The sequence below is a fragment of the Glycine soja genome, chromosome 18 (genome assembly GCF_004193775.1).
Source record: "Glycine soja cultivar W05 chromosome 18, ASM419377v2, whole genome shotgun sequence".
NCBI classification, from domain to species: domain Eukaryota; kingdom Viridiplantae; phylum Streptophyta; class Magnoliopsida; order Fabales; family Fabaceae; genus Glycine; species Glycine soja.
In genome coordinates, this window is record NC_041019.1 from 52,960,606 (window position 1) to 52,986,817 (window position 26,212).

At 30.5% G+C, this 26,212-nt stretch overlaps 1 protein-coding gene and 2 pseudogenes across 1 annotated transcript; all 3 read right to left on the minus strand.

Moving 5' to 3' along the window:
• On the minus strand, window positions 1-1,038 carry LOC114395529 (serine/threonine-protein phosphatase 7 long form homolog). The gene is made up of 2 exons (XM_028357330.1): window positions 194-1,038; window positions 1-109 (listed from the first exon to the last, which is right to left on the minus strand). Exons 1-2 carry the CDS (start codon window positions 1,036-1,038, stop codon window positions 1-3), a joined length of 954 nt encoding a protein of 317 aa, XP_028213131.1.
• An 8,515-nt stretch (window positions 1,039-9,553) lies between these two features.
• On the minus strand, window positions 9,554-10,535 carry LOC114397403 (annotated as a pseudogene).
• Window positions 10,536-19,978: 9,443 nt separating this feature from the next.
• LOC114395677 lies at window positions 19,979-21,014 on the minus strand (annotated as a pseudogene).
• Between the last annotated feature and the right edge of the window lie 5,198 nt (window positions 21,015-26,212).

The window sequence follows — 26,212 nt, forward strand, 5'->3', positions numbered from 1 at the left end:
TCACCGACATTCCTCAACTAGTAAGAATTGTTCACCCAGATATGCTGATTTGCGACGGAAAACTCTAAGATCATCATTGCCGATATGCTGATTTCCACGTCGCAGCCACCTACAATAAAAATGAAATCATCATTATCAACATGTTCCATCATTAAATATTTTCAATTCAAATGTAATTTTTTTAACGACAAACCTGTGTCCAAGTGGTTTATTTTCTATGACGGGAGGTGTCCTCTTTGAAGCTAAAGTGGTGCATCGTTCCCATGCCCACATTTGGATTAAGATGCACATACCTCTGATTGATTTAACTTTGTAATCGGTGGCGCTGCACATCTCTCTATATAAATACGCAAGCACGGCAGGTCCCCACGCATATGTGCTGCACTGTTCAAAGTCACGTAAAAATTGTAGATACCTTAAGGAAACTCTGCTACTACTTTTGTTAACAAAGAGGACACCTCCTATGAATCGAAGAATCCACGCACGGGTAAACCTTTGTAATTGTTCAACGTTACCCTCATCAATATTTATGTGAGAAAAATGGTGAGTCAGCCAACTTAATTTGACCACACTGCCTTCAATTTCGCCTTCCTGTGGTCTGACTCCTAATAATTCTTCACATAAATCGGCCCAATCAAGATTTGTCGAACCAATTAATGGTGCCCCGTCAGTACGCAGACCTAATAAAATTGACATATCTTGGAGAGTAATGGTAGCCTCTCCGCATCTCAGGTGAAACGTGTGGGTTTCGGGCCTCCATCTTTCAATGAACGCACTAATTAAGGCCGCATTTATCTTTAGGTATCCCATCTTCATGATCCAATAAAACCCACATTGCCGAAGTAGTGGAACAATTTCCTCTGGTATTTGTTCTTCACCTTGATATGTCGGCACTGCTCGTCTAATGTGTAATTTTCTATCTGGTTCCCCATTCCAAACATGTTCTGAAACATGCTTGGGTTGCATCCACAAGACGTCACCATCAACTGGACCAGACCTAGTTTGTATGCTCGATGAGCATGACGACGAAGATGCCATTGATCCTACAAAATAAAATATAAAACAATTCATTGACGATAAAATTTATACATTAATTATACATACACAAATTAAGTATATTTACAAAAAACTTAATTAAAATAAGGAAAATTTAAATGTATTATACAATCACGAAAATTTAAATGTATTATACAATCACGGAAATTTAAATGTATTATACAAAATAAATTAAATCACATCCAAAGACAATTTTACATAATTAATAAATTATATTTTTTTAATTTCAATAACAAAATATATTATACAAATAACCTAATTCATATATATTCTATAAATAAATTAAATTACATACAAATATAAATTTCAATATATAATATAATATTTATATTTTCGACTAAAAATTAAAATAATATATATACAAAATTAATAATTAAATTTTCGACTATAAACTAACGTAATATAAAAAATTAAAAATTAAAAACTAAAACTAACGTAATATAAAAAACTAAAAATTAATAACTAAAACTAACGTAATATAAAAAACTAAAAATTAATAACTAAAACTAACATAATATAAAAAATTAAATTGTAACCTACTTTAAAATTAATAATTTATACTACATAAAATTATTCTTAATCTATGAATAATTTATCATATACAAAATTAATGACTTTAAATAATTACGAGTAATATAATTTAATATACAAAATCAATACTTTTAAATACGTAAAACTATTATAATTTAAACATAATATATTTTGTCTAATAATTACTAAAACTAACCTAATATAAAATATTTCATTCTAACCTAATTTAAAATTAATAATTTCCCGTACATACAATTTTTCTTAATCTATGATATTAAATATTTAAATTAAATGTAATCTACCATATACAACATTTAAACTAAAGCTAATCTAAAATTATTTCTAATCTATTTTACAGAAAATTTCAACTAAACTTAATCTATCATATCAAAATTAAAAATATTCCTAATCTATCATATAAAATTAATAACTTAGAATATGTAAAAGTATTCCTAATTTATCATATAAACCTAAATCTAATCTACCATATAACATTAACAATTCAAACTAATTTATACAAAATTATTATCTTATACTACCTAAAACTATTTATTTATCAAAATATAATCTGGCATATATAACATTAACAATACAAAGAGCCCTATACAAAATTATTATCTTATACTACCTAAAACTATTCATTTATCAAAATATAAACATGTACATAAATAAAACATATAAAATATATTGAATATATAACTTACAAGCTTTTATAAAATGGAAGAAGACAAACTGATCAGCACCACTCTCAACACACAAGCAACCACCAGCTACCTCTCTCTCAACAGCAACCACCTTCTTTTTCACCTTCAACACACAAATTTTACAAGCAACCGTGAACTGCTCCCTCTGCACTTGGGTTTTTAAATCCCACTGAAGCTGAAAACGCCAACCTCACTGGCGCCTCCCTCTCACCCAAATCGCCACCTCGAGTAGCGCCTTCCAGCTACGACCCTGCAGCTGCAGGTGCTGCAGCCTATGTTTGCAGAAGTGCAGGTGCTGAAGTCGCTGGTCAAACCAGCGCTTCCATGCACCTTTGGACGCGCCAATAGGAGCTGCGATATGCAGTCCTTTGTCGCCAGTCACAGTGGCGACATGCCACGTGGCTCGTCCCTGTCAAAGGCGCCATCTCCACTGGCGTCATGCATGGCTGCTACGTAAAGAACAACATCCTGTAGAATTTGTTTACAAAGAGCCCTAGTCTGGAAAATAGTTTCTAAAAGAAACCTAATCTGGAAAATTTGCCTGAGATTGACTTAATGGTGAATATTGGTTGCAAGAGAACCAAATAGTACTAGTATTTTACTAGACACAACTCTAATATTCATATGTAAGATTTCTATTAACATTTTGTTTCGGTACATCCTTCTTCATTTGCTACCGTCTTAAACAGTAAATAGAATGAAACTTTAATCTTATCACTGCGGTTTGTTCCCGGAATCAATTGTCGTAAGAGTTGTTTATATTAATTTCAGTGATATACTCGCTTTATGGTTTTAATTTTTATAAAAAAATTCATATAGTTTGAATCTCTAATATATCCTCTCTTACAATTTGAATCCCTATTTTTATTAAATAATTGAAAACAATCAATAACGATTAAAGTATCTTTCTCAATAAATATTCTAGTTTTTTTTTCATTGAGGCATCTAGTGCTCTTTAAGATTAAATCAACTTTTGATCCCAGTAAAAACTTTTAATTAGATTGTGTAATTTTAATCTCTCAAATTTTTTTAATCGTATATTTAGTTCTCCACATTTTTTTAATTTAATAGTTTTGATTTATTATTAATTAATTTTCTGGCAACTTTTCAACAAAATTTGATTGCATCACATCTAAGTCATGAATTCACACTTACATGATGACATGGTAGTCTAGTACATATTTTTTTCTCTCATTTAGAAAAATAACAAGAGTAACTAATTCCTTACATAACAATGCCATAAGCATATGACAGAAAAGCTAGATTGATAAAGGATGGACACTGATAAAAAAAAATATCCAAGTTATTGAAGGAAGCAAACTACAAGAAAATTTAAAAGTTCAATTACCGACAACAATCCATCAGTAAGCACAAAATTCCATTGGTAAATATGAATTTTTGACAAAACTCTGTCAGTAATTAGCATTTTTCTTGTAATGAAAAAAATATTCCTAGCAAGATCTGCACAAGCGAGACCCTCTATTAAAACGTTATGAATTCGAATATTCCACTGCATAGAAGACAAGAGCCTAACCTGACACATGTATTAAGATGACATTTAGATTCCAAATTTTGGTCCCTACAGTCCCATTAACATACCATAAGTATAACATTGACGGTATATATGTTGGATTGTCAGATCAGTCATCATCACTTACGTGACATCAACAATTTCTGTAAAAAAATTGATGATAGAATAATGATGAACCAAAATTATTAAATTTTAAAAGGTGATGGAACAAGCGTGGAAGAAATTTTTTTGAGAAATCAAAATTGTTTCATCGTAAATTTATAGGAATAAAAATGAATTTAAGTCATTTTTAATAAATCATTTAAAAAGTATTTAAATAGCCTTCTTAATTAGTAATGGGGTAGGACAAGGGCTTAAAGGAGTCAAGCCACAAGTTGATAATATATTTCATTATGCATCTATCTCCTCGTTTTCTTCTCTCTTTCTGTATTTTATCTCTCTTCCTCTGTTTATGTGTCTCTAGCTTTGTCTCTTTTTAATTCTTTTATCTTTGTCTTTGGTCTCAGTATTTTTTTACTCCATTTTGGCCAGAATATTTTCACATTGGCATCGTCCAAAGTATATTTTTATAACTACTATATATACTTACAATCAAACGTTGTACATTATTCTATGACTAAAAATAACAAAATCCAACCGTACTCATTATTAGGGTCAACATAAATGTACCTACCTACCTACCTTAAAGTGATCAGTAATAAGTGAATGGTAGAAGTAAATATTATCAATCTGTAAGAAAGATTAGAGAAATAATATAGTTTGGTTTAAGAAGGAAAGTATATGAGGTAAATAATTGAATACTTTGCTTACTTAAAAAATTTCCAAATTGAATAATTTTTTAATTATTTTACACATTGATGTTAATTAGAATATATTTAAATATTTCTTTGAACGATTTTTTTTCTATAATACTATTAAAACAGTTATTTACCCAAATAATGCTCATACCACATTATCTAACAAACTACCATTTATTACTCTTCGTGTTGTGATTTCGGCTTTTAAATATTTCCAATTTGCATACTCAAAAACAATACATTGGGAATACACAAGAAAATTGTAGAGATACATTATTTAATACATTATATTTATGTTTATTAATTTGATATGACGATATGTCAAGATTCAAAATTTAAATTTTAAAATTCGATTTACGAAAATTGCAACAAATTATCCAATCTTAAATTATGGTCAATATTATTATGTAAGGAAAATGCAATTGATAGCTGAAATTTTCAAATTGATGAGCTCTCTTGAAAGGAAAACATCAAATAGATTTACGTATCCATACATTTCTTAAGATAAATTCCACCTCTTTATAAGATAAGCCAATTATTACAATTCAATCAACATTTAATTACAACAAAATAAGTATCCTTAAAAGCAAGAAAATATGTAATGCAAAACCTAACTGTATATATCAAGAGTCACGACCACTGCATGTGAAATGGCAGCGCAAATTAAAGGGCACGTACTGCTCTGCACAAACCATTTTAAAATGAGTTCTTGGTGAAAAATATGTTGCATGGCAACCGCGCGTGCCCCATCATCACCCCCTCCCCCTCCTAATATTTTCCCTTAGTGCGTATTCCTCTTGCTTGTGATAGACCACACATAAATAAAATGGGTTTTGCTCTATATTTATCTTTTAATAAACAAATTGTAGAGTCAAATTGGCTTGATGCCATGAGAGCCATTAAAAATGGCAGCTGTAACCTTATTCCCTTGAATATGATAATGATACACAAATGTACTGACCTATGTATTTCTAGAATTGTGTCTTTGGACTAAAATTTCAATATAATAACGAAAAACATAGATGAAGAGGCCTAATACATTTGGCAAGTCCAGTAACTATTGCAAGTAAAAAGTCTAAATCTAAGGTGTTGAATTTCTTCCTAAAAAAAATGATGCTTTAAAATTTTTGCCCCCACCACCAAATTTCTCTAGTTCCGCCCCTGTCTTCCTTGACAAGCCATTATTTGCACAAACTCTACCAATTGCACACGTTCATCATAAGGGGGCACATGGAGTATTCACTATATTGTAAAAATAACAGCCCTCAAACAAAAAAAAAATCTTGTTCAACATGTTGTATTGAGTCACGTAGCTACTTCCACAAATTTGTAATCATGTCACAGTCGTTATTTTGAAAACTTTGTGGTACACCTGTTTTTGCAAGGAATGTCCGTAACAAGATCTTAACAAAAAGATGGATAAACGAAAAAATCACGAGGAATTGGTAGTAACCTGCAAAGCCTAACCACATCCACCGGATTTGATTCCGCAACAGCTACAGTTATATTGACTTTATCATTGCACTAATGAAAAGGCTTGTGGTTGATCTAGCTTGTTAACACGGATGAAAAGTTAAAATTTTTTCCATGACTAAGGACATACATGTCATAAAAGGCTGATTGTGTAAATAGAATAAGTGATATTATTATAATTTAATGAGAAACCAAATTATAATGATCAAATTTAGGTTCCTATGACACACTTAATAATATATAAGAGCTTATGATTTCATATGCAAAGGGTAAGGCATACAATTTCACTTTTCTCTTTGTTCTCATCAAAATAGAAAAATAAGAAAAAAAAGATTAAAAATTCTCTCTATATTTGGAAGATCATACCAACAATCTTCTCATCAACTTTTTATAATCATTCTGTTATGACTAATTTAAATATTCTTTTGCATTTAATTTTCATTATGATTTTGAATATAAGAATACAAACAAATCTTATTCATCTTATACGATAATTTTTCTCTACATGAAAGTATGTGGTGATTAGGATCGATGATTGTATATTAGAATCAAAGTAATTGATTGAATTACTTGAAATTGAATCCCAACACTCTATTCTCTATAGTTTTCTAAACACTGTAAGAGTTGTGCACTCGAGATCGATTATTTAAAACGTGCAGTATCTGTTTATCATAACAAGTGGTTATATTTCATGCAATCGATACGGTACATTTTACTTCTTTAAGATATTATATTGATTGATAATATATTTATCACAGTACATAAATGCTAATCATAACAGTATCAAGAGACACAACTACAAGCGAAACAGCACAAAGGGCACGTACTCTTCTGAACAAACCATTGCAAAATACAATCAGGGTGGAAGACATGAGAGCAAGGCAACCTTGCTGCATTATCACCAGAGTTGAAATCCTTGATGCATATGGCACATGGATCCTCCTGTTCATCTTGAATCAAAAATCTTTTGAGTGCCATTGCCCCGCAGGCAAAGAATGTTCACCGCCATCACAGGTCATTCTTTGCACCATTTCTCTTGATGGAAGTTCATCAGCTTGAAAAAAAAATGGTGTACCCACTACATTATAACAACAGTGGGTCTGGAATACCGTAATGAACACCTGAAAATAATTTATATGAACCCCGGATCGCTGTAATACTGACTCGCATAACCTAGTAGAAAGGTTTGGAATTAGGTCACAGTCGTGGCCAATGTAAAAGTTTATAGGTACAAACGAGTATGCAAGCAATTGCCTTAATATATCATGACATATAGACGGATGATTGAAAATGTCGCGTTCAATTGGTGGTGACTGCATTCGACAAACTTCGGCAGCACTGCTCGGATCAAAACTTGTTAAAATGATTGTTATGTAGACTACATGATTGATGCAAGTGTTAGCAACATGGGAGAACAACGGGGTTCTTGAAATTGTTGTGCCATGTTTACCATGAGAAAGATTGATAGAGGGTACTTTTATGTGTGATTCCACACAAAAAATTGAAATAAGAGAATTGAAAAAGAGTTTATACTGATACTTGGTCTATATAGGAATTTGCAAAGGTTATTAGATGTATTTATAGTGTATTAGATTATGATCAATATCTTCTGCGAAACAGTATTGGAGGGAAGCTTGAAATTTTGGGGGTATTTTTATGTAAATGGAGGGAAGTATGGCATAATACATACATACATATATATAACTTTCCAATTAAATAACGTCAGTTGAGGAAGGTTTGAATATTTGCTTTTTTTCCCTTTTTCGAAAATGAAAGCATGTATGACATAATAATTGAAAATATTTTATACTTAACTTTCCAAATTCGATCATTTATCATTTTTATATATTTTACACATTAAAGTTAAAAAATCTCTATATATCATTTAAATATGTTAAAATATTTAAATCTAAAAAATATTAGGAAGATGTATATGAAATACTAATTATTATGAAGATGTTTTTTTAAATATGCATGAATATGATTTTCGTAGAAAATGTATATACCTTTTCAATTATATTTATTTAAAAAAAACATATTGTGGAAAGTATATATACTATTCATTCATTAATTGAAAAGGAAGGAAGTATGACATAATAATTTTAAAAAAATATATATACATAACTTTCCAAATTCAATAATTCATCATTGCTTATTTATTTTACACATTAACGTTTATATATATCTCTATATCTCTATGTATATTTTCTAAATTTTAAAGCATTTTAATCAATGGTGGGATAGGTGGTCCACCTAATCATAATTATCAACCATTAGATTTATAATCTTGTTATAACAGGATAATCCACGCCAGATTTCTCCAGCCCTTTTCCAAGAATCCTCTAACCACCTTTTACCAATTATCGAAAATCATCTTCGACGATGACATTTATGTTTTTTCCTCCCCACCTTCATCCCTCCTCCTTTCTCTCTAATGAGTAAAAATTAATGCTACAACAAAGCCTCTATGGCTTGAAGAGAGAGCGCGTGTGACGGTTAAAATTCACACTTGTATCAATCAACGATGCCATTTTGAGGAAAACCTTGAGCAGAGGTGTGACGAAGTTATTGAGGCAATACTCCAAACACCTTCAAGAAGTTGCACAGGCCATACCTTGGGGAAATCGTGCTTACCAATAACTGTTAAAGCCTTTTAAGCTAACTATAAAATTTTGGGGTATGGAGAGCATGAGTGGCACAATCAAAGACTTGATATGCTCCTTCTCTAGGGGAGTATAGGGACGTTAGAAGACCACCATTTCTTTAAGTGTTTCTATTTTAGTTTTGAGTTGGCATCAAAGAATCGCCAAGAGGAGGGAGGTGAGGGTGGTAGCGAAGAAAGAAAAAGAAACATTATCCTAGAAATCGTCTCTCAAAGTGTTGAACAGTGATCAAAGGATTCCTCAAAGAAGTTTGAAGAAATCTATCTTGTGTGAACAAAACTAGTCCTACTATAACAAGATCATTGATATTTAGGATCCTTTGTAAAGGCAACCTGTCAAGGTGGTCCACCCTATCCTTGCTCTAAAATTAAAAAACTTTTTAGTATTTGAAAGATTAATCATGTCATTACTTTTATATGGGTATTTCATAATTGTGTATGATAATTGGTTATCTATATATTCATCATCAACCAGGACTAAAAATATGTTTAACCCTATAATTTATAATTTATCATAATTTTCATTTTTATTTTGGTACTTTAACGAAAATAATTCCATATGTTGTCTCTTTTAAATTTTCAATATTTACTCTAATTATTTTTATTAATAAAATGTTTGATATTTAATATAAAAAAATAATACTTTAAGAGTTTAGCAAACCAATGACATGGAAATGAAAGCACACTAAAGGCCATGACAAATGGAAATGACAATAACTTGGGAGTGAATTATGAGTCGTGGCTTTTTAGAGTGAATGTTGTATTCCCAGGTGAATCAAAGAGAATGTGGGCGTGTGTTTTATTTGCCCCTACTCTCGTTTCTACTCTCTCTATGATCTATGTTCTGGCTTTTCTTTTTCTCGGCATTTTGTTTCTCCCTGTATGCAATAATAGATATATGGAGAATCATGAAAGAAAACAATTATATATATTAAATTTTAAAAGTCTTAAAGGTGTCAATATTATTAGTAAGGAAGGTGTAATGGATAGCCGAAATTAATCACCCTCAAAAGAAAAACATCAAATAGATTCAAGTATTTATATTTCATACCGATACGATACATATTTTACTTCTTTAAGATAATAAATTTTTACCACAGTACATTAATGCGCGAATCATAACAGTATCAAGAGACACGACTACAAGCCGAAACAGCACAAAGGGCACGTACTCTTCTGAACAAACCATTGCAAAATTACAATCAGGGTGGAAGACATGAGAGCAAGGCAACCTTGCTGCATTATCACCAGAGTTGAAATCCTTGATGCATATGGCACATGGATCCTCCTGTTCATCTTCAACCATAAATCTTTCGAGTGTCGTTGCCCCCGCAGGCAAAGACAAATGCTCACCTCCATCACAGGCCATTCTTTGCACTAATCCTCTTGATGGAAGTCCATCAGCTAGAAAAATGAATGGCTGTACCCACTACATTATAACAACAGTGGCTCTGAAAATACCATAATGAACACCTGAAATAATTTATATGAACCCTGGACCGATGTAAATACTGACTCGCGTAACCTTGTTGAAAGGTTTGGAACCAGGTCACATTCGTGGCCAAGTATGAAATTTATAGGTATATAACAATTGTGTAAGCAAATGCTTTAATAGATTATTACATACACACTGATGATTGAAAATGTCATGTTGAATTGGTAACTGCATTCCGACAAAGTCTCACACCAAAGCTTGGATCGTTAACAAAGAGGACACCTCCTATGAATCGAAGAATCCACGCACGGGTAAACCTTTGTAATTGTTCAACGTTACCTCTCATCAATATTTATTGTGAGAAAAATGGTGAGTCAGCCAACTTAATTTGACCACACTGCCTTCAATTTCGCCTTCCTGTGGTCTGACTCCTAATAATTTCTTCACATAAATCGGCCCAATCAAGATTTGTCGAACCAATTAATGGTGCCCCGTCAGTACGCAGACCTAATAAAATTGACATATCTTGGAAGAGTAATGGTAGCCTCTCCGCATCTCAGGTGAACGTGTGGGTTTCGGGCCTCCATCTTTCAATGAACGCACTAATTAAGGCCGCATTTATCTTTAGGTATCCCATCTTCATGATCCAATAAAACCACATTGCCGAAGTAGTGGAACAATTTCCTCTGGTATTTGTTCTTCACCTTGATATGTCGGCACTGCTCGTCTAATGTGTAATTTTCTATCTGGTTCCCCATTCCAAACATGTTCTGAAACATGCTTGGGTTGCATCCACAAGACGTCACCATCAACTGGACCAGACTAGTTTGTATGCTCGATGAGCATGACGACGAAGATGCCATTGATCCTACAAAATAAAATATAAAACAATTCATTGACGATAAAATTTATACATTAATTATACATACACAAATTAAGTATATTTACAAAAAACTTAATTAAAATAAGGAAAATTTAAATGTTTATACAATCACGAAATTTAAATGTATTATACAATCACGGAAATTTAAATGTATTATACAAATAAATTAAATCACATCCAAAGACAATTTTACATAATTAATAAATTATATTTTTTAATTTCAATAACAAAATATATTATACAAATAACCTAATTTCATATATATTCTATAAATAAATTAAATTACATAACAATATATAATTTCAATATATAATATAATATTTATATTTTCGACTAAAATTAAAATAATATATATACAAAATTAATAATTAAATTTTCGACTATAAACTAACGTAATATAAAAAATTAAAATTAAAAACTAAAACTAACGTAATATAAAAAACTAAAATTAATAACTAAAACTAACGTAATATAAAAAACTAAAAATTAATAACTAAAACTAACATAATATAAAAATTAAATTGTAACCTACTTTAAAATTAATAATTTATTACTACAATAAATTATTCTTAATCTATGAATAATTTATCATATACAAAATTAATGACTTTAATAATTACGAGTAATATAATTTATAATACAAATCAATACTTTTAAATACGTAAAACTATTATAATTTAAACATAATATTTTTGTCTAATAATTACTAAAACTAACCTAATATAAAATATTCATTCTAACCTAATTTAAAATTAATTTCCCGTACATACAATTTTTCTTAATCTATGATATTAAATATTTAAATTAAATGTAATCTACCATATACAACATTTAAACTAAAGCTAATCTAAAATTATTTCTAAATCTATTTTACAGAAAATTTCAACTAAACTTAATCTATCATATCAAAATTAAATATTCCTAATCTATCATATAAAATTAATAATTAGAATATGTAAAAGTATTCCTAATTTATCATATAAACCTAAATCTAATCTACCATATAACATTAACATTCAAACTAATTTATAACAAAATTATTATCTTATACTACCTAAAACTATTTATTTATCAAATATAATCTGGCATATATAACATTAACAATACAAAGAGCCCTATACAAAATTATTATCTTATACTCCTAAAACTATTCATTTACAAAATATAAACATGTACATAAATAAAACATATAAAATATATTGAATATATAACTTACAAGCTTTTATAAAATGGAAGAAGACAAACTGATCAGCACCACTCTCAACACACAAGCAACCACCAGCTACCTCTCTCTCAACAGCAACACCTTCTTTTTCACCTTCAACACACAAATTTTACAAGCAACCGTGAACTGCTCCCTCTGCACTTGGGTTTTTAATCCCACTGAAGCTGAAAACGCCAACCTCACTGGCGCCTCCCTCTCACCCAAATCGCCACCTCGAGTAGCGCCTTCCAGCTACGACCCTGCAGCTGCAGGTGCTGCAGCCTATGTTTGCAGAAGTGCAGGTGCTGAAGTCGCTGGTCAAACCAGCGCTTCCATGCACCTTGGACGCGCCAATAGGAGCTGCGATATGCAGTCCTTTGTCGCCAGTCACAGTGGGGACATGCCACGTGGCTCGTCCCTGTCAAAGGCGCCATCTCCACTGGCGTCATGCATGCTGCTACGTAAAGAAACACATCCTGTAGAATTTGTTTACAAAGAGCCCTAGTCTGGAAAATAGTTTCTAAAAGAAACCTAATCTGGAAAAATTTGCCTGAGATTGACTTAATGGTGAATATTGGTTGCAAGAGAACCAAATAGTACTAGTATTTTACTAGACACAACTCTAATATTCATATGTAAGATTTCTATTAACATTTTGTTTCGGTACATCCTTCTTCATTTGCTACCGTCTTAAACAGTAAATAGAATGAAACTTTAATCTTATCACTGCGGTTTGTTCCCGGAATCAATTGTCGTAAGAGTTGTTTTATATTAATTTCAGTGATATACTCCGCTTTATGGTTTTAATTTTTATAAAAAATTCATATAGTTTGAATCTCTAATATATCCTCTCTTACAATTTGAATCCCTATTTTTTATTAAATAATTGAAAACAATCAATAACGATTAAAGTATCTTTCTAATAAATATTCTAGTTTTTTTTTCATTGAGGCATCTAGTGCTCTTTAAGATTAAATCAACTTTTGATCCCAGTAAAAACTTTAATTAGATTGTGTAATTTTATCTCTCAAATTTTTTTTAATCGTATATTTAGTTCTCCACATTTTTTTAATTTAATAGTTTTGATTTATTATTAATTAATTTTCTGGCAACTTTTCAACAAAATTTGATTGCATCACATCTAAGTCATGAATTCACACTTACATGATGACATGGTAGTCTAGTACAATTTTTTTTCTCTCATTTAGAAAATAACAAGAGTAACTAATTCCTTACATAACAATGCCATAAGCATATGACAGAAAAGCTAGATTGATAAAGGATGGACACTGATAAAAAAAAATATCCAAGTTATTGAAGGAAGCAAACTACAAGAAAATTTAAAGTTCAATTACGACAACAATCCATCAGTAAGCACAAAATTCATTGGTAAATATGAATTTTTGACAAAACTCTGTCAGTAATTAGCATTTTTCTTGTAAATGAAAAAAATATTCCTAGCAAGATCTGCACAAGCGAGACCCTCTATTAAAACGTTATGAATTCGAATATTCCACTGCATAGAAGACAAGAGCCTAACCTGACACATGTATTAGATGACATTTAGATTCCAACATTTTGGTCCCTACAGTCCCATTAACATACCATAAGTATAACATTGACGGTATATATGTTGGATTGTCAGATCAGTCATCATCACTTACGTGACATCAACAATTTCTGTAAAAAAATTGATGATAGAATAATGATGAACCAAAATTATTAAATTTTAAAAGGTGATGGAACAAGCGTGGAAGAAAATTTTTTTGAGAAAAATCAAATTTGTTTCATCGTAAATTTATAGGAATAAAAAGAATTTAAGTCATTTTTAATAAATCATTTAAAAAGTATTTAAATAGCCTTCTTAATTAGTAAGGGGTAGGACAAGGGCTTAAAGAGTCAAGCCACAAGTTGATAATATATTCATTATGCATCTATCTCCTCGTTTTCTTCTCTCTTTCTGTATTTTATCTCTCTTCCTCTGTTTATGTGTCTCTAGCTTTGTCTCTTTTTAATTCTTTTATCTTTGTCTTTGGTCTCAGTATTTTTACTCCATTTTGGCCAGAATATTTTCACATTGGCATCGTCCAAAGTATATTTTTATAATACTATATATACTTACAATCAAACGTTGTACATTATTCTATGACTAAAAATAACAAAATCCAACGTACTCATTATTAGGGTCAACATAAATGTACCTACCTACCTACCTTAAAGTGATCAGTATAAGTGAATGGTAGAAGTAAATATTATCAATCTGTAAGAAAGATTAGAGAAATAATATAGTTTGGTTTAAGAAGGAAAGTATATGAGGTAAATAATTGAATACTTTGCTTACTTAAAAAATTTCCAAATTGAATAATTTTTTAATTATTTTACACATTGATGTTAATTAGAATATATTTAAATATTTCTTTGAACGATTTTTTTCTATAATACTATTAAAACAGTTATTTACCCAAATAATGCTCATACCACATTATCTAACAAACTACCATTTATTACTCTTCGTGTTTGTGATTTCGGCTTTTAAATATTTCCAATTTGCATACTCAAAAACAATACATTGGGAATACACAAGAAAATTGTAGAGATACATTATTTAATACATTATATTTATGTTTATTAATTTGATATGACGATATGTCAAGATTCAAAATTTAAATTTTAAAATTCGATTTACGAAAATTGCAACAAATTATCCAATCTTAAATTATGGTCAATATTATTATGTAAGGAAAATGCAATTGATAGCTGAAATTTTCAAATTGATGAGCTCTCTTGAAAGGAAAACATCAAATAGATTTACGTATCCATACATTTCTTAAGATAAATTCCACCTCTTTATAAGATAAGCCAATTATTACAATTCAATCAACATTTAATTAACAACAAATAAGTATCCTTAAAGCAAGAAAATATGTAATGCAAAACCTAACTGTATATATCAAGGTCACGACCACTGCATGTGAAATGGCAGCGCAAATTAAAGGGCACGTATGCTCTGCACAAACCATTTTAAAAATGAGTTCTTGTGAAAAATATGTTGCATGGCAACCGCGCGTGCCCCATCATCACCCCCTCCCCCTCCTAATATTTCCCTTAGTGCGTATTCCTCTGCTTGTGATAGACCACACATAAATAAAATGGGTTTTGCTCTATATTTATCTTTTTTAATAACAAATTGTAGAGTCAAATTGGCTTGATGCCATGAGAGCCATTAAAAATGGCAGCTGTAACCTTATTCCCTTGAATATGATAATGATACACAAATGTACTGACCTATGTATTTCTAGAATTGTGTCTTTGGACTAAATTTCAATATAATAACGAAAAACATAGATGAGAGACTAATACATTTGCAAGTCCAGTAACTATTGCAAGTAAAAAGTCTAAATCTAAGGTGTTGAATTTCTTCCTAAAAAAATGATGCTTTAAATTTTGCCCCCACCACAAATTTCTCTAGTTCCGCCCTGTCCTTCTGACAAGCCATTATTTGCACAAACTCTACCAATTGCACACGTTCATCATAAGGGGGCCATGGTATTCACTATATTGTAAAAATAACAGCCTCAAACAAAAAAAAAATCTTGTTCAACATGTTGTATTGAGTCACGTAGCTACTTCCACAAATTGTAATCATGTCACAGTCTAGTTATTTGAAAACTTTGTGGTACACCTGTTTTTGCAAGGAATGTCCGTAACAAGATCTTAACAAAAAGATGGATAAACGAAAAAATCACGAGGAATTGGTAGTAACCTGCAAAGCTAACCACACCACCGGATTTGATTCCGCAACAGCTACAGTTATATTGACTTTATCATTGCACTAATGAAAAGGCTTGTGGTTGATCTAGCTTGTTAACACGGATGAAAAGTTAAAATTTTTTCCATGACTAAGGACATACATGTCATAAAAGGCTGATTGTGTAAATAGAATAAGTGATATTATTATAATTTAATGAGAAACCAAATTATAATGATCAAATTTAGGTCCTATGACACACTTAATAATATATAAGAGCTTATGATTTCATATGCAAAGGGTAAGGCATACAATTTCACTTTTCTCTTTGTTCTCATCAAAATGAAAAAATAAGAAAAAAAAATTAAAATTCTCTCTATATTTGGAAGATCATACCAACAATCTTCTCATCAACTTTTTATAATCATTCTGTTTATGACTAATTTAAATATTCTTTTTGCATTTAATTTTCATTATGATTTTGAATATAAGAATACAAACAAATCTTATTCATCTTTATACGATAATTTTTCTCTACATGAAAGTATGTGGTGATTAGGATCGATGATTGTATATTAGAATCAAAGTAATTGATTGAATTACTTGAAATTGATCCCAACACTCTATTCTCTATAGTTTTCTAAACACTGTAAGAGTTGTGCACTCGAGATCGATTATTTAAAACGTGCAGTATCTGTTTATCATAACAAGTGGTTATATTTCATGCAATCGATACGGTACATTTTACTTTTTAAGATATTATATTGATTGATAATATATTTATCACAGTACATAAATGCTAATCATAACAGTATCAAGAGACACAACTACAAGCGAAACAGCACAAAGGGCACGTACTCTTCTGAACAAACCATTGCAAAATACAATCAGGGTGGAAGACATGAGAGCAAGGCAACCTTGCTGCATTATCACCAGAGTTGAAATCCTTGATGCATATGGCACATGGATTCCTCTGTTCATTGAATCAAAAACTTTTGAGTGCCATTGCCCCGCAGGCAAAGAATGTTCACCGCCATCACAGGTCATTCTTTGCACCATTTCTCTTGATGGAAGTTCATCAGCTTGAAAAAAAAATGGTGTACCCACTACATTATAACAACAGTGGGTCTGGAATACCGTAATGAAACACCTGAAAATAATTTATATGACCCGGATCGCTGTAATACTGACTCGCATAACCTAGTAGAAAGGTTTGGAATTAGGTCACAGTCGTGGCATGTAAAAGTTTATAGGTACAAACGAGTATGCAAGCAATTGCCTTAATATATCATGACTATAGACGGATGATTGAAAATGTCGCGTTCAATTGGTGGTGACTGCATTCGACAAACTTCGGCAGCACTGCTCGGATCAAAACTTGTTAAAATGATTGTTATGTAGACTACATGATTGATGCAAGTGTTAGCAACATGGGAGAACAACGGGGTTCTTGAAATTGTTTGTGCCATGTTTACCATGAGAAAGATTGATAGAGGGTACTTTTATGTGTGATTCCACACAAAAAATTGAAATAAGAGAATTGAAAAAAGAGTTATAACTGATACTTGGTCTATATAGGAATTTGCAAAGGTTTTAGATGTATTTATAGTGTATTAGATTATGATCAATATCTTCTGCGAAACAGTATTGGAGGAAGCTTGAAATTTTGGGGGTATTTTTATGTAAATGGAGGGAAGTATGGCATAATACATACATACATATATATAACTTTCCAATTAAATAACGTCAGTTGAGGAAGGTTTGAATATTTGCTTTTTTTTTTCCCTTTTTCGAAAAATGAAAGCATGTATGACATAATAATTGAAAATATTTTATACTTAACTTTCAAATTCGATCATTTATCATTTTTATATATTTTACACATTAAAGCAGCTTTTGCAGGTGCAGCAGTGAAGGTGCAGCACTGAAAACGCCAGCTCCTTTGGCGATTTAGGGTGAAAACGCCAGCTCCCTTGGCGATTTAGGGTCTTCAAATACCTGTGCTTTGTTCTTGCAACTGCTTCATTTCGTTTTGTGCTTTTTTCTTGCAACTGCTTCATTTCATTTTTCTTGCAACTGCTTCATTTTCCTTTTCTTGCAACTGCCAGAGGTTTCATTTTAAAGGCTATTGTCCGTGCCTTTGAGCTTGTTTCTGTTTTGTTTTGGTGGATTTAGCTGTTCAAAAAACTGTGTGGTATGAAATTTTTTTTAAGTTATTTTGTTAGGTTGTAACTTATTTTTCGTATATAGTATTATTTATTTAAAATTAAATTAACTTTTATATTTGATAGGCTTGTTTAAATGTGTGTTTAAATGTCAAAATAAAAGAAAAATTGTGTAACAATATTAATTTGAAGATAATATTTGAGTGAAATAAAAATATTTGAATATGAAATTTGTAATAATTTTTTAATTAGATTGTTGGTGTTGATAATTGTACAGAACTCGCGTTAATTGCTTCTATCTTTTCCTTCCATGAACAATTTTCGTGAAATAAATTTATTTACATCTTTGCTAATAAATTTATTTGGTTATAACTTTTTTTTCCCAAAATAATCATAGATGCTGATTAAACGTGTACATGAATTATTTGATCCATAACTAAATTCGCTTTCCAAACATATATACCTTTATTTCGCCAATGATCGTTATATTAATTGTCCTTATACGGTTTGTCTATTGACTTCAGTTAAATCATTGTAATTTTTTAATAGTTTCCCCTTCTACTGATAGTTTATATTGTGTATAAAATAAAGTTATTGGGGGTAGGATTGGATTCTATAGCGTATCTTGGAGAGAAGAACTTGACACATTGACACAATTTAATCTTTTGGTTCAATGTTCATTCTTGCATGGTCCCATCGGATATGTCATATAAATGTGTTCTAGATTCAAAATTTGTTAGTGTGTTAAAAATTGATGAATGTTTGAACTTTGAATAAAAAAAATTTGTAGATTATATTTATTTAAAGTAAATATTTTGAGTATGAATTTTTTTAAAGATGAAGTTGTAGTATTTTTTAATTAGATTAAGTTGATTTTTGGTGTGTTAAAAATTTATAAGCGTTCAACTTGAAAGTGTTAAAATTTTTATTATATTTTTAGTAATTTTGTAATTAGCTTTTTCCATGTTAAAGCTATTAATGTTAAGATTAATTATTTATAATACTAACTTCGTTCATGAATTATTTAATTTTGTGTTAAACTTGACTATCTTGAAATTGTTCATTTTTTTTAAGTGTGTCTCATGAAATTAATTTGAAGTTAATTAAAAAATTTAAAAGAGAAATTGAATGTAAAGTTCCAATAAAGAGATATTTTGGGATTACACTTTAAAAGAGAAATCTAGTGTTTTTGTGTTAAAAATGACTATCTTGTAATTTATTTGACGTGTTAAAATATTTTTTTGTAGGTACAGGATGAATTCGGTTATAAGAGTGTTGTATTTCAATGGAAGGGTATATGAAGATAATGATGGTGTAATATTTGAAGGAAGTAAAAAAGCGATTCAGATTAAACGTAGAATTAGTTTCAATGCTTTGAAGAAATAAATTGGAGATAAGGTAAAGTTACAAAATAATGAAATTATTTCTGCTATCAGCTGTAGATTTTTAGTGTCAGGAAAATATATTGCCTTGCAAATTTGTGATGACGAAGACGTTGAAACGATGTTGGAAAGTTTTAAACAACAAGACCAAATGTCAGTTTTGGAATTGTACATAGAAAAGGATGTTGCTGGTGGTTCAATGTTTCATTCTGCAAATTCGCTTACATCATGTGGAAATTATTTATCTAATGATGAGACACAACCGGCAACAAATATGAGCAATTTACATATTGACGAAGACGATGATGATCATGATGATGATGATTATCTTGTGTCTAACTCATACGTTGAAGAGTCTGTAGACGAAGATGACAGTGTTGACGGTATATCTAAAACAGACGATGAAGTCACCGACATTCCTCAACTAGTAAGAATTGTTCACCCAGATATGCTGATTTGCGACGGAAAACTCTAAGATCATCATTGCCGATATGCTGATTTCCACGTCGCAGCCACCTACAATAAAAATGAAATCATCATTATCAACATGTTCATCATTAAATATTTTCAATTCAAATGTAATTTTTTTAACGACAAACCTGTGTCCAAGTGGTTTATTTTCTATGACGGGAGGTGTCCTCTTTGAAGCTAAAGTGGTGCATCGTTCCCATGCCCACATTTGGATTAAGATGCACATACCTCTGATTGATTTAACTTTGTAATCGGTGGCGCTGCACATCTCTCTATATAAATACGCAAGCACGGCAGGTCCCCACGCATATGTGCTGCACTGTTCAAAGTCACGTAAAAATTGTAGATACCTTAAGGAAACTCTGCTACTACTTTTGTTAACAAAGAGGACACCTCCTATGAATCGAAGAATCCACGCACGGGTAAACCTTTGTAATTGTTCAACGTTACCCTCATCAATATTTATGTGAGAAAAATGGTGAGTCAGCCAACTTAATTTGACCACACTGCCTTCAATTTCGCCTTCCTGTGGTCTGACTCCTAATAATTCTTCACATAAATCGGCCCAATCAAGATTTGTCGAACCAATTAATGGTGCCCCGTCAGTACGCAGACCTAATAAAATTGACATATCTTGGAGAGTAATGGTAGCCTCTCCGCATCTCAGGTGAACGTGTGGGTTTCGGGCCTCCATCTTTCAATGAACGCACTAATTAAGGCCGCATTTATCTTTAGGTATCCCATCTTCATGATCCAATAAAACCCACATTGCCGAAGTAGTGGAACAATTTCCTCTGGTATTTGTTCTTCACCTTGATATGTCGGCACTGCTCGTCTAATGTGTAATTTTCTATCTGGTTCCCCATTCCAAACATGTTCTGAAACATGCTTGGGTTGCATCCACAAGACGTCACCATCAACTGGACCAGACCTAGTTTGTATGCTCGATGAGCATGACGACGAAGATGCCATTGATCCTACAAAATAAAATATAAAACAATTCATTGACGATAAAATTTATACATTAATTATACATACACAAATTAAGTATATTTACAAAAAACTTAATTAAAATAAGGAAAATTTAAATGTATTATACAATCACGAAAATTTAAATGTATTATACAATCACGGAAATTTAAATGTATTATACAAAATAAATTAAATCACATCCAAAGACAATTTTACATAATTAATAAATTATATTTTTTTAATTTCAATAACAAAATATATTATACAAATAACCTAATTCATATATATTCTATAAATAAATTAAATTACATACAAATATAAATTTCAATATATAATATAATATTTATATTTTCGACTAAAAATTAAAATAATATATATACAAAATTAATAATTAAATTTTCGACTATAAACTAACGTAATATAAAAAATTAAAAATTAAAAACTAAAACTAACGTAATATAAAAAACTAAAAATTAATAACTAAAACTAACGTAATATAAAAAACTAAAAATTAATAACTAAAACTAACATAATATAAAAAATTAAATTGTAACCTACTTTAAAATTAATAATTTATACTACATAAAATTATTCTTAATCTATGAATAATTTATCATATACAAAATTAATGACTTTAAATAATTACGAGTAATATAATTTAATATACAAAATCAATACTTTTAAATACGTAAAACTATTATAATTTAAACATAATATATTTTGTCTAATAATTACTAAAACTAACCTAATATAAAATATTTCATTCTAACCTAATTTAAAATTAATAATTTCCCGTACATACAATTTTTCTTAATCTATGATATTAAATATTTAAATTAAATGTAATCTACCATATACAACATTTAAACTAAAGCTAATCTAAAATTATTTCTAATCTATTTTACAGAAAATTTCAACTAAACTTAATCTATCATATCAAAATTAAAAATATTCCTAATCTATCATATAAAATTAATAACTTAGAATATGTAAAAGTATTCCTAATTTATCATATAAACCTAAATCTAATCTACCATATAACATTAACAATTCAAACTAATTTATACAAAATTATTATCTTATACTACCTAAAACTATTTATTTATCAAAATATAATCTGGCATATATAACATTAACAATACAAAGAGCCCTATACAAAATTATTATCTTATACTACCTAAAACTATTCATTTATCAAAATATAAACATGTACATAAATAAAACATATAAAATATATTGAATATATAACTTACAAGCTTTTATAAAATGGAAGAAGACAAACTGATCAGCACCACTCTCAACACACAAGCAACCACCAGCTACCTCTCTCTCAACAGCAACCACCTTCTTTTTCACCTTCAACACACAAATTTTACAAGCAACCGTGAACTGCTCCCTCTGCACTTGGGTTTTTAAATCCCACTGAAGCTGAAAACGCCAACCTCACTGGCGCCTCCCTCTCACCCAAATCGCCACCTCGAGTAGCGCCTTCCAGCTACGACCCTGCAGCTGCAGGTGCTGCAGCCTATGTTTGCAGAAGTGCAGGTGCTGAAGTCGCTGGTCAAACCAGCGCTTCCATGCACCTTTGGACGCGCCAATAGGAGCTGCGATATGCAGTCCTTTGTCGCCAGTCACAGTGGCGACATGCCACGTGGCTCGTCCCTGTCAAAGGCGCCATCTCCACTGGCGTCATGCATGGCTGCTACGTAAAGAACAACATCCTGTAGAATTTGTTTACAAAGAGCCCTAGTCTGGAAAATAGTTTCTAAAAGAAACCTAATCTGGAAAATTTGCCTGAGATTGACTTAATGGTGAATATTGGTTGCAAGAGAACCAAATAGTACTAGTATTTTACTAGACACAACTCTAATATTCATATGTAAGATTTCTATTAACATTTTGTTTCGGTACATCCTTCTTCATTTGCTACCGTCTTAAACAGTAAATAGAATGAAACTTTAATCTTATCACTGCGGTTTGTTCCCGGAATCAATTGTCGTAAGAGTTGTTTATATTAATTTCAGTGATATACTCGCTTTATGGTTTTAATTTTTATAAAAAAATTCATATAGTTTGAATCTCTAATATATCCTCTCTTACAATTTGAATCCCTATTTTTATTAAATAATTGAAAACAATCAATAACGATTAAAGTATCTTTCTCAATAAATATTCTAGTTTTTTTTTCATTGAGGCATCTAGTGCTCTTTAAGATTAAATCAACTTTTGATCCCAGTAAAAACTTTTAATTAGATTGTGTAATTTTAATCTCTCAAATTTTTTTAATCGTATATTTAGTTCTCCACATTTTTTTAATTTAATAGTTTTGATTTATTATTAATTAATTTTCTGGCAACTTTTCAACAAAATTTGATTGCATCACATCTAAGTCATGAATTCACACTTACATGATGACATGGTAGTCTAGTACATATTTTTTTCTCTCATTTAGAAAAATAACAAGAGTAACTAATTCCTTACATAACAATGCCATAAGCATATGACAGAAAAGCTAGATTGATAAAGGATGGACACTGATAAAAAAAAATATCCAAGTTATTGAAGGAAGCAAACTACAAGAAAATTTAAAAGTTCAATTACCGACAACAATCCATCAGTAAGCACAAAATTCCATTGGTAAATATGAATTTTTGACAAAACTCTGTCAGTAATTAGCATTTTTCTTGTAATGAAAAAAATATTCCTAGCAAGATCTGCACAAGCGAGACCCTCTATTAAAACGTTATGAATTCGAATATTCCACTGCATAGAAGACAAGAGCCTAACCTGACACATGTATTAAGATGACATTTAGATTCCAAATTTTGGTCCCTACAGTCCCATTAACATACCATAAGTATAACATTGACGGTATATATGTTGGATTGTCAGATCAGTCATCATCACTTACGTGACATCAACAATTTCTGTAAAAAAATTGATGATAGAATAATGATGAACCAAAATTATTAAATTTTAAAAGGTGATGGAACAAGCGTGGAAGAAATTTTTTTGAGAAATCAAAATTGTTTCATCGTAAATTTATAGGAATAAAAATGAATTTAAGTCATTTTTAATAAATCATTTAAAAAGTATTTAAATAGCCTTCTTAATTAGTAATGGGGTAGGACAAGGGCTTAAAGGAGTCAAGCCACAAGTTGATAATATATTTCATTATGCATCTATCTCCTCGTTTTCTTCTCTCTTTCTGTATTTTATCTCTCTTCCTCTGTTTATGTGTCTCTAGCTTTGTCTCTTTTTAATTCTTTTATCTTTGTCTTTGGTCTCAGTATTTTTTTACTCCATTTTGGCCAGAATATTTTCACATTGGCATCGTCCAAAGTATATTTTTATAACTACTATATATACTTACAATCAAACGTTGTACATTATTCTATGACTAAAAATAACAAAATCCAACCGTACTCATTATTAGGGTCAACATAAATGTACCTACCTACCTACCTTAAAGTGATCAGTAATAAGTGAATGGTAGAAGTAAATATTATCAATCTGTAAGAAAGATTAGAGAAATAATATAGTTTGGTTTAAGAAGGAAAGTATATGAGGTAAATAATTGAATACTTTGCTTACTTAAAAAATTTCCAAATTGAATAATTTTTTAATTATTTTACACATTGATGTTAATTAGAATATATTTAAATATTTCTTTGAACGATTTTTTTTCTATAATACTATTAAAACAGTTATTTACCCAAATAATGCTCATACCACATTATCTAACAAACTACCATTTATTACTCTTCGTGTTGTGATTTCGGCTTTTAAATATTTCCAATTTGCATACTCAAAAACAATACATTGGGAATACACAAGAAAATTGTAGAGATACATTATTTAATACATTATATTTATGTTTATTAATTTGATATGACGATATGTCAAGATTCAAAATTTAAATTTTAAAATTCGATTTACGAAAATTGCAACAAATTATCCAATCTTAAATTATGGTCAATATTATTATGTAAGGAAAATGCAATTGATAGCTGAAATTTTCAAATTGATGAGCTCTCTTGAAAGGAAAACATCAAATAGATTTACGTATCCATACATTTCTTAAGATAAATTCCACCTCTTTATAAGATAAGCCAATTATTACAATTCAATCAACATTTAATTACAACAAAATAAGTATCCTTAAAAGCAAGAAAATATGTAATGCAAAACCTAACTGTATATATCAAGAGTCACGACCACTGCATGTGAAATGGCAGCGCAAATTAAAGGGCACGTACTGCTCTGCACAAACCATTTTAAAATGAGTTCTTGGTGAAAAATATGTTGCATGGCAACCGCGCGTGCCCCATCATCACCCCCTCCCCCCTCCTAATATTTTCCCTTAGTGCGTATTCCTCTTGCTTGTGATAGACCACACATAAATAAAATGGGTTTTGCTCTATATTTATCTTTTAATAAACAAATTGTAGAGTCAAATTGGCTTGATGCCATGAGAGCCATTAAAAATGGCAGCTGTAACCTTATTCCCTTGAATATGATAATGATACACAAATGTACTGACCTATGTATTTCTAGAATTGTGTCTTTGGACTAAAATTTCAATATAATAACGAAAAACATAGATGAAGAGGCCTAATACATTTGGCAAGTCCAGTAACTATTGCAAGTAAAAAGTCTAAATCTAAGGTGTTGAATTTCTTCCTAAAAAAAATGATGCTTTAAAATTTTTGCCCCCACCACCAAATTTCTCTAGTTCCGCCCCTGTCTTCCTTGACAAGCCATTATTTGCACAAACTCTACCAATTGCACACGTTCATCATAAGGGGGCACATGGAGTATTCACTATATTGTAAAAATAACAGCCCTCAAACAAAAAAAAAATCTTGTTCAACATGTTGTATTGAGTCACGTAGCTACTTCCACAAATTTGTAATCATGTCACAGTCGTTATTTTGAAAACTTTGTGGTACACCTGTTTTTGCAAGGAATGTCCGTAACAAGATCTTAACAAAAAGATGGATAAACGAAAAAATCACGAGGAATTGGTAGTAACCTGCAAAGCCTAACCACATCCACCGGATTTGATTCCGCAACAGCTACAGTTATATTGACTTTATCATTGCACTAATGAAAAGGCTTGTGGTTGATCTAGCTTGTTAACACGGATGAAAAGTTAAAATTTTTTCCATGACTAAGGACATACATGTCATAAAAGG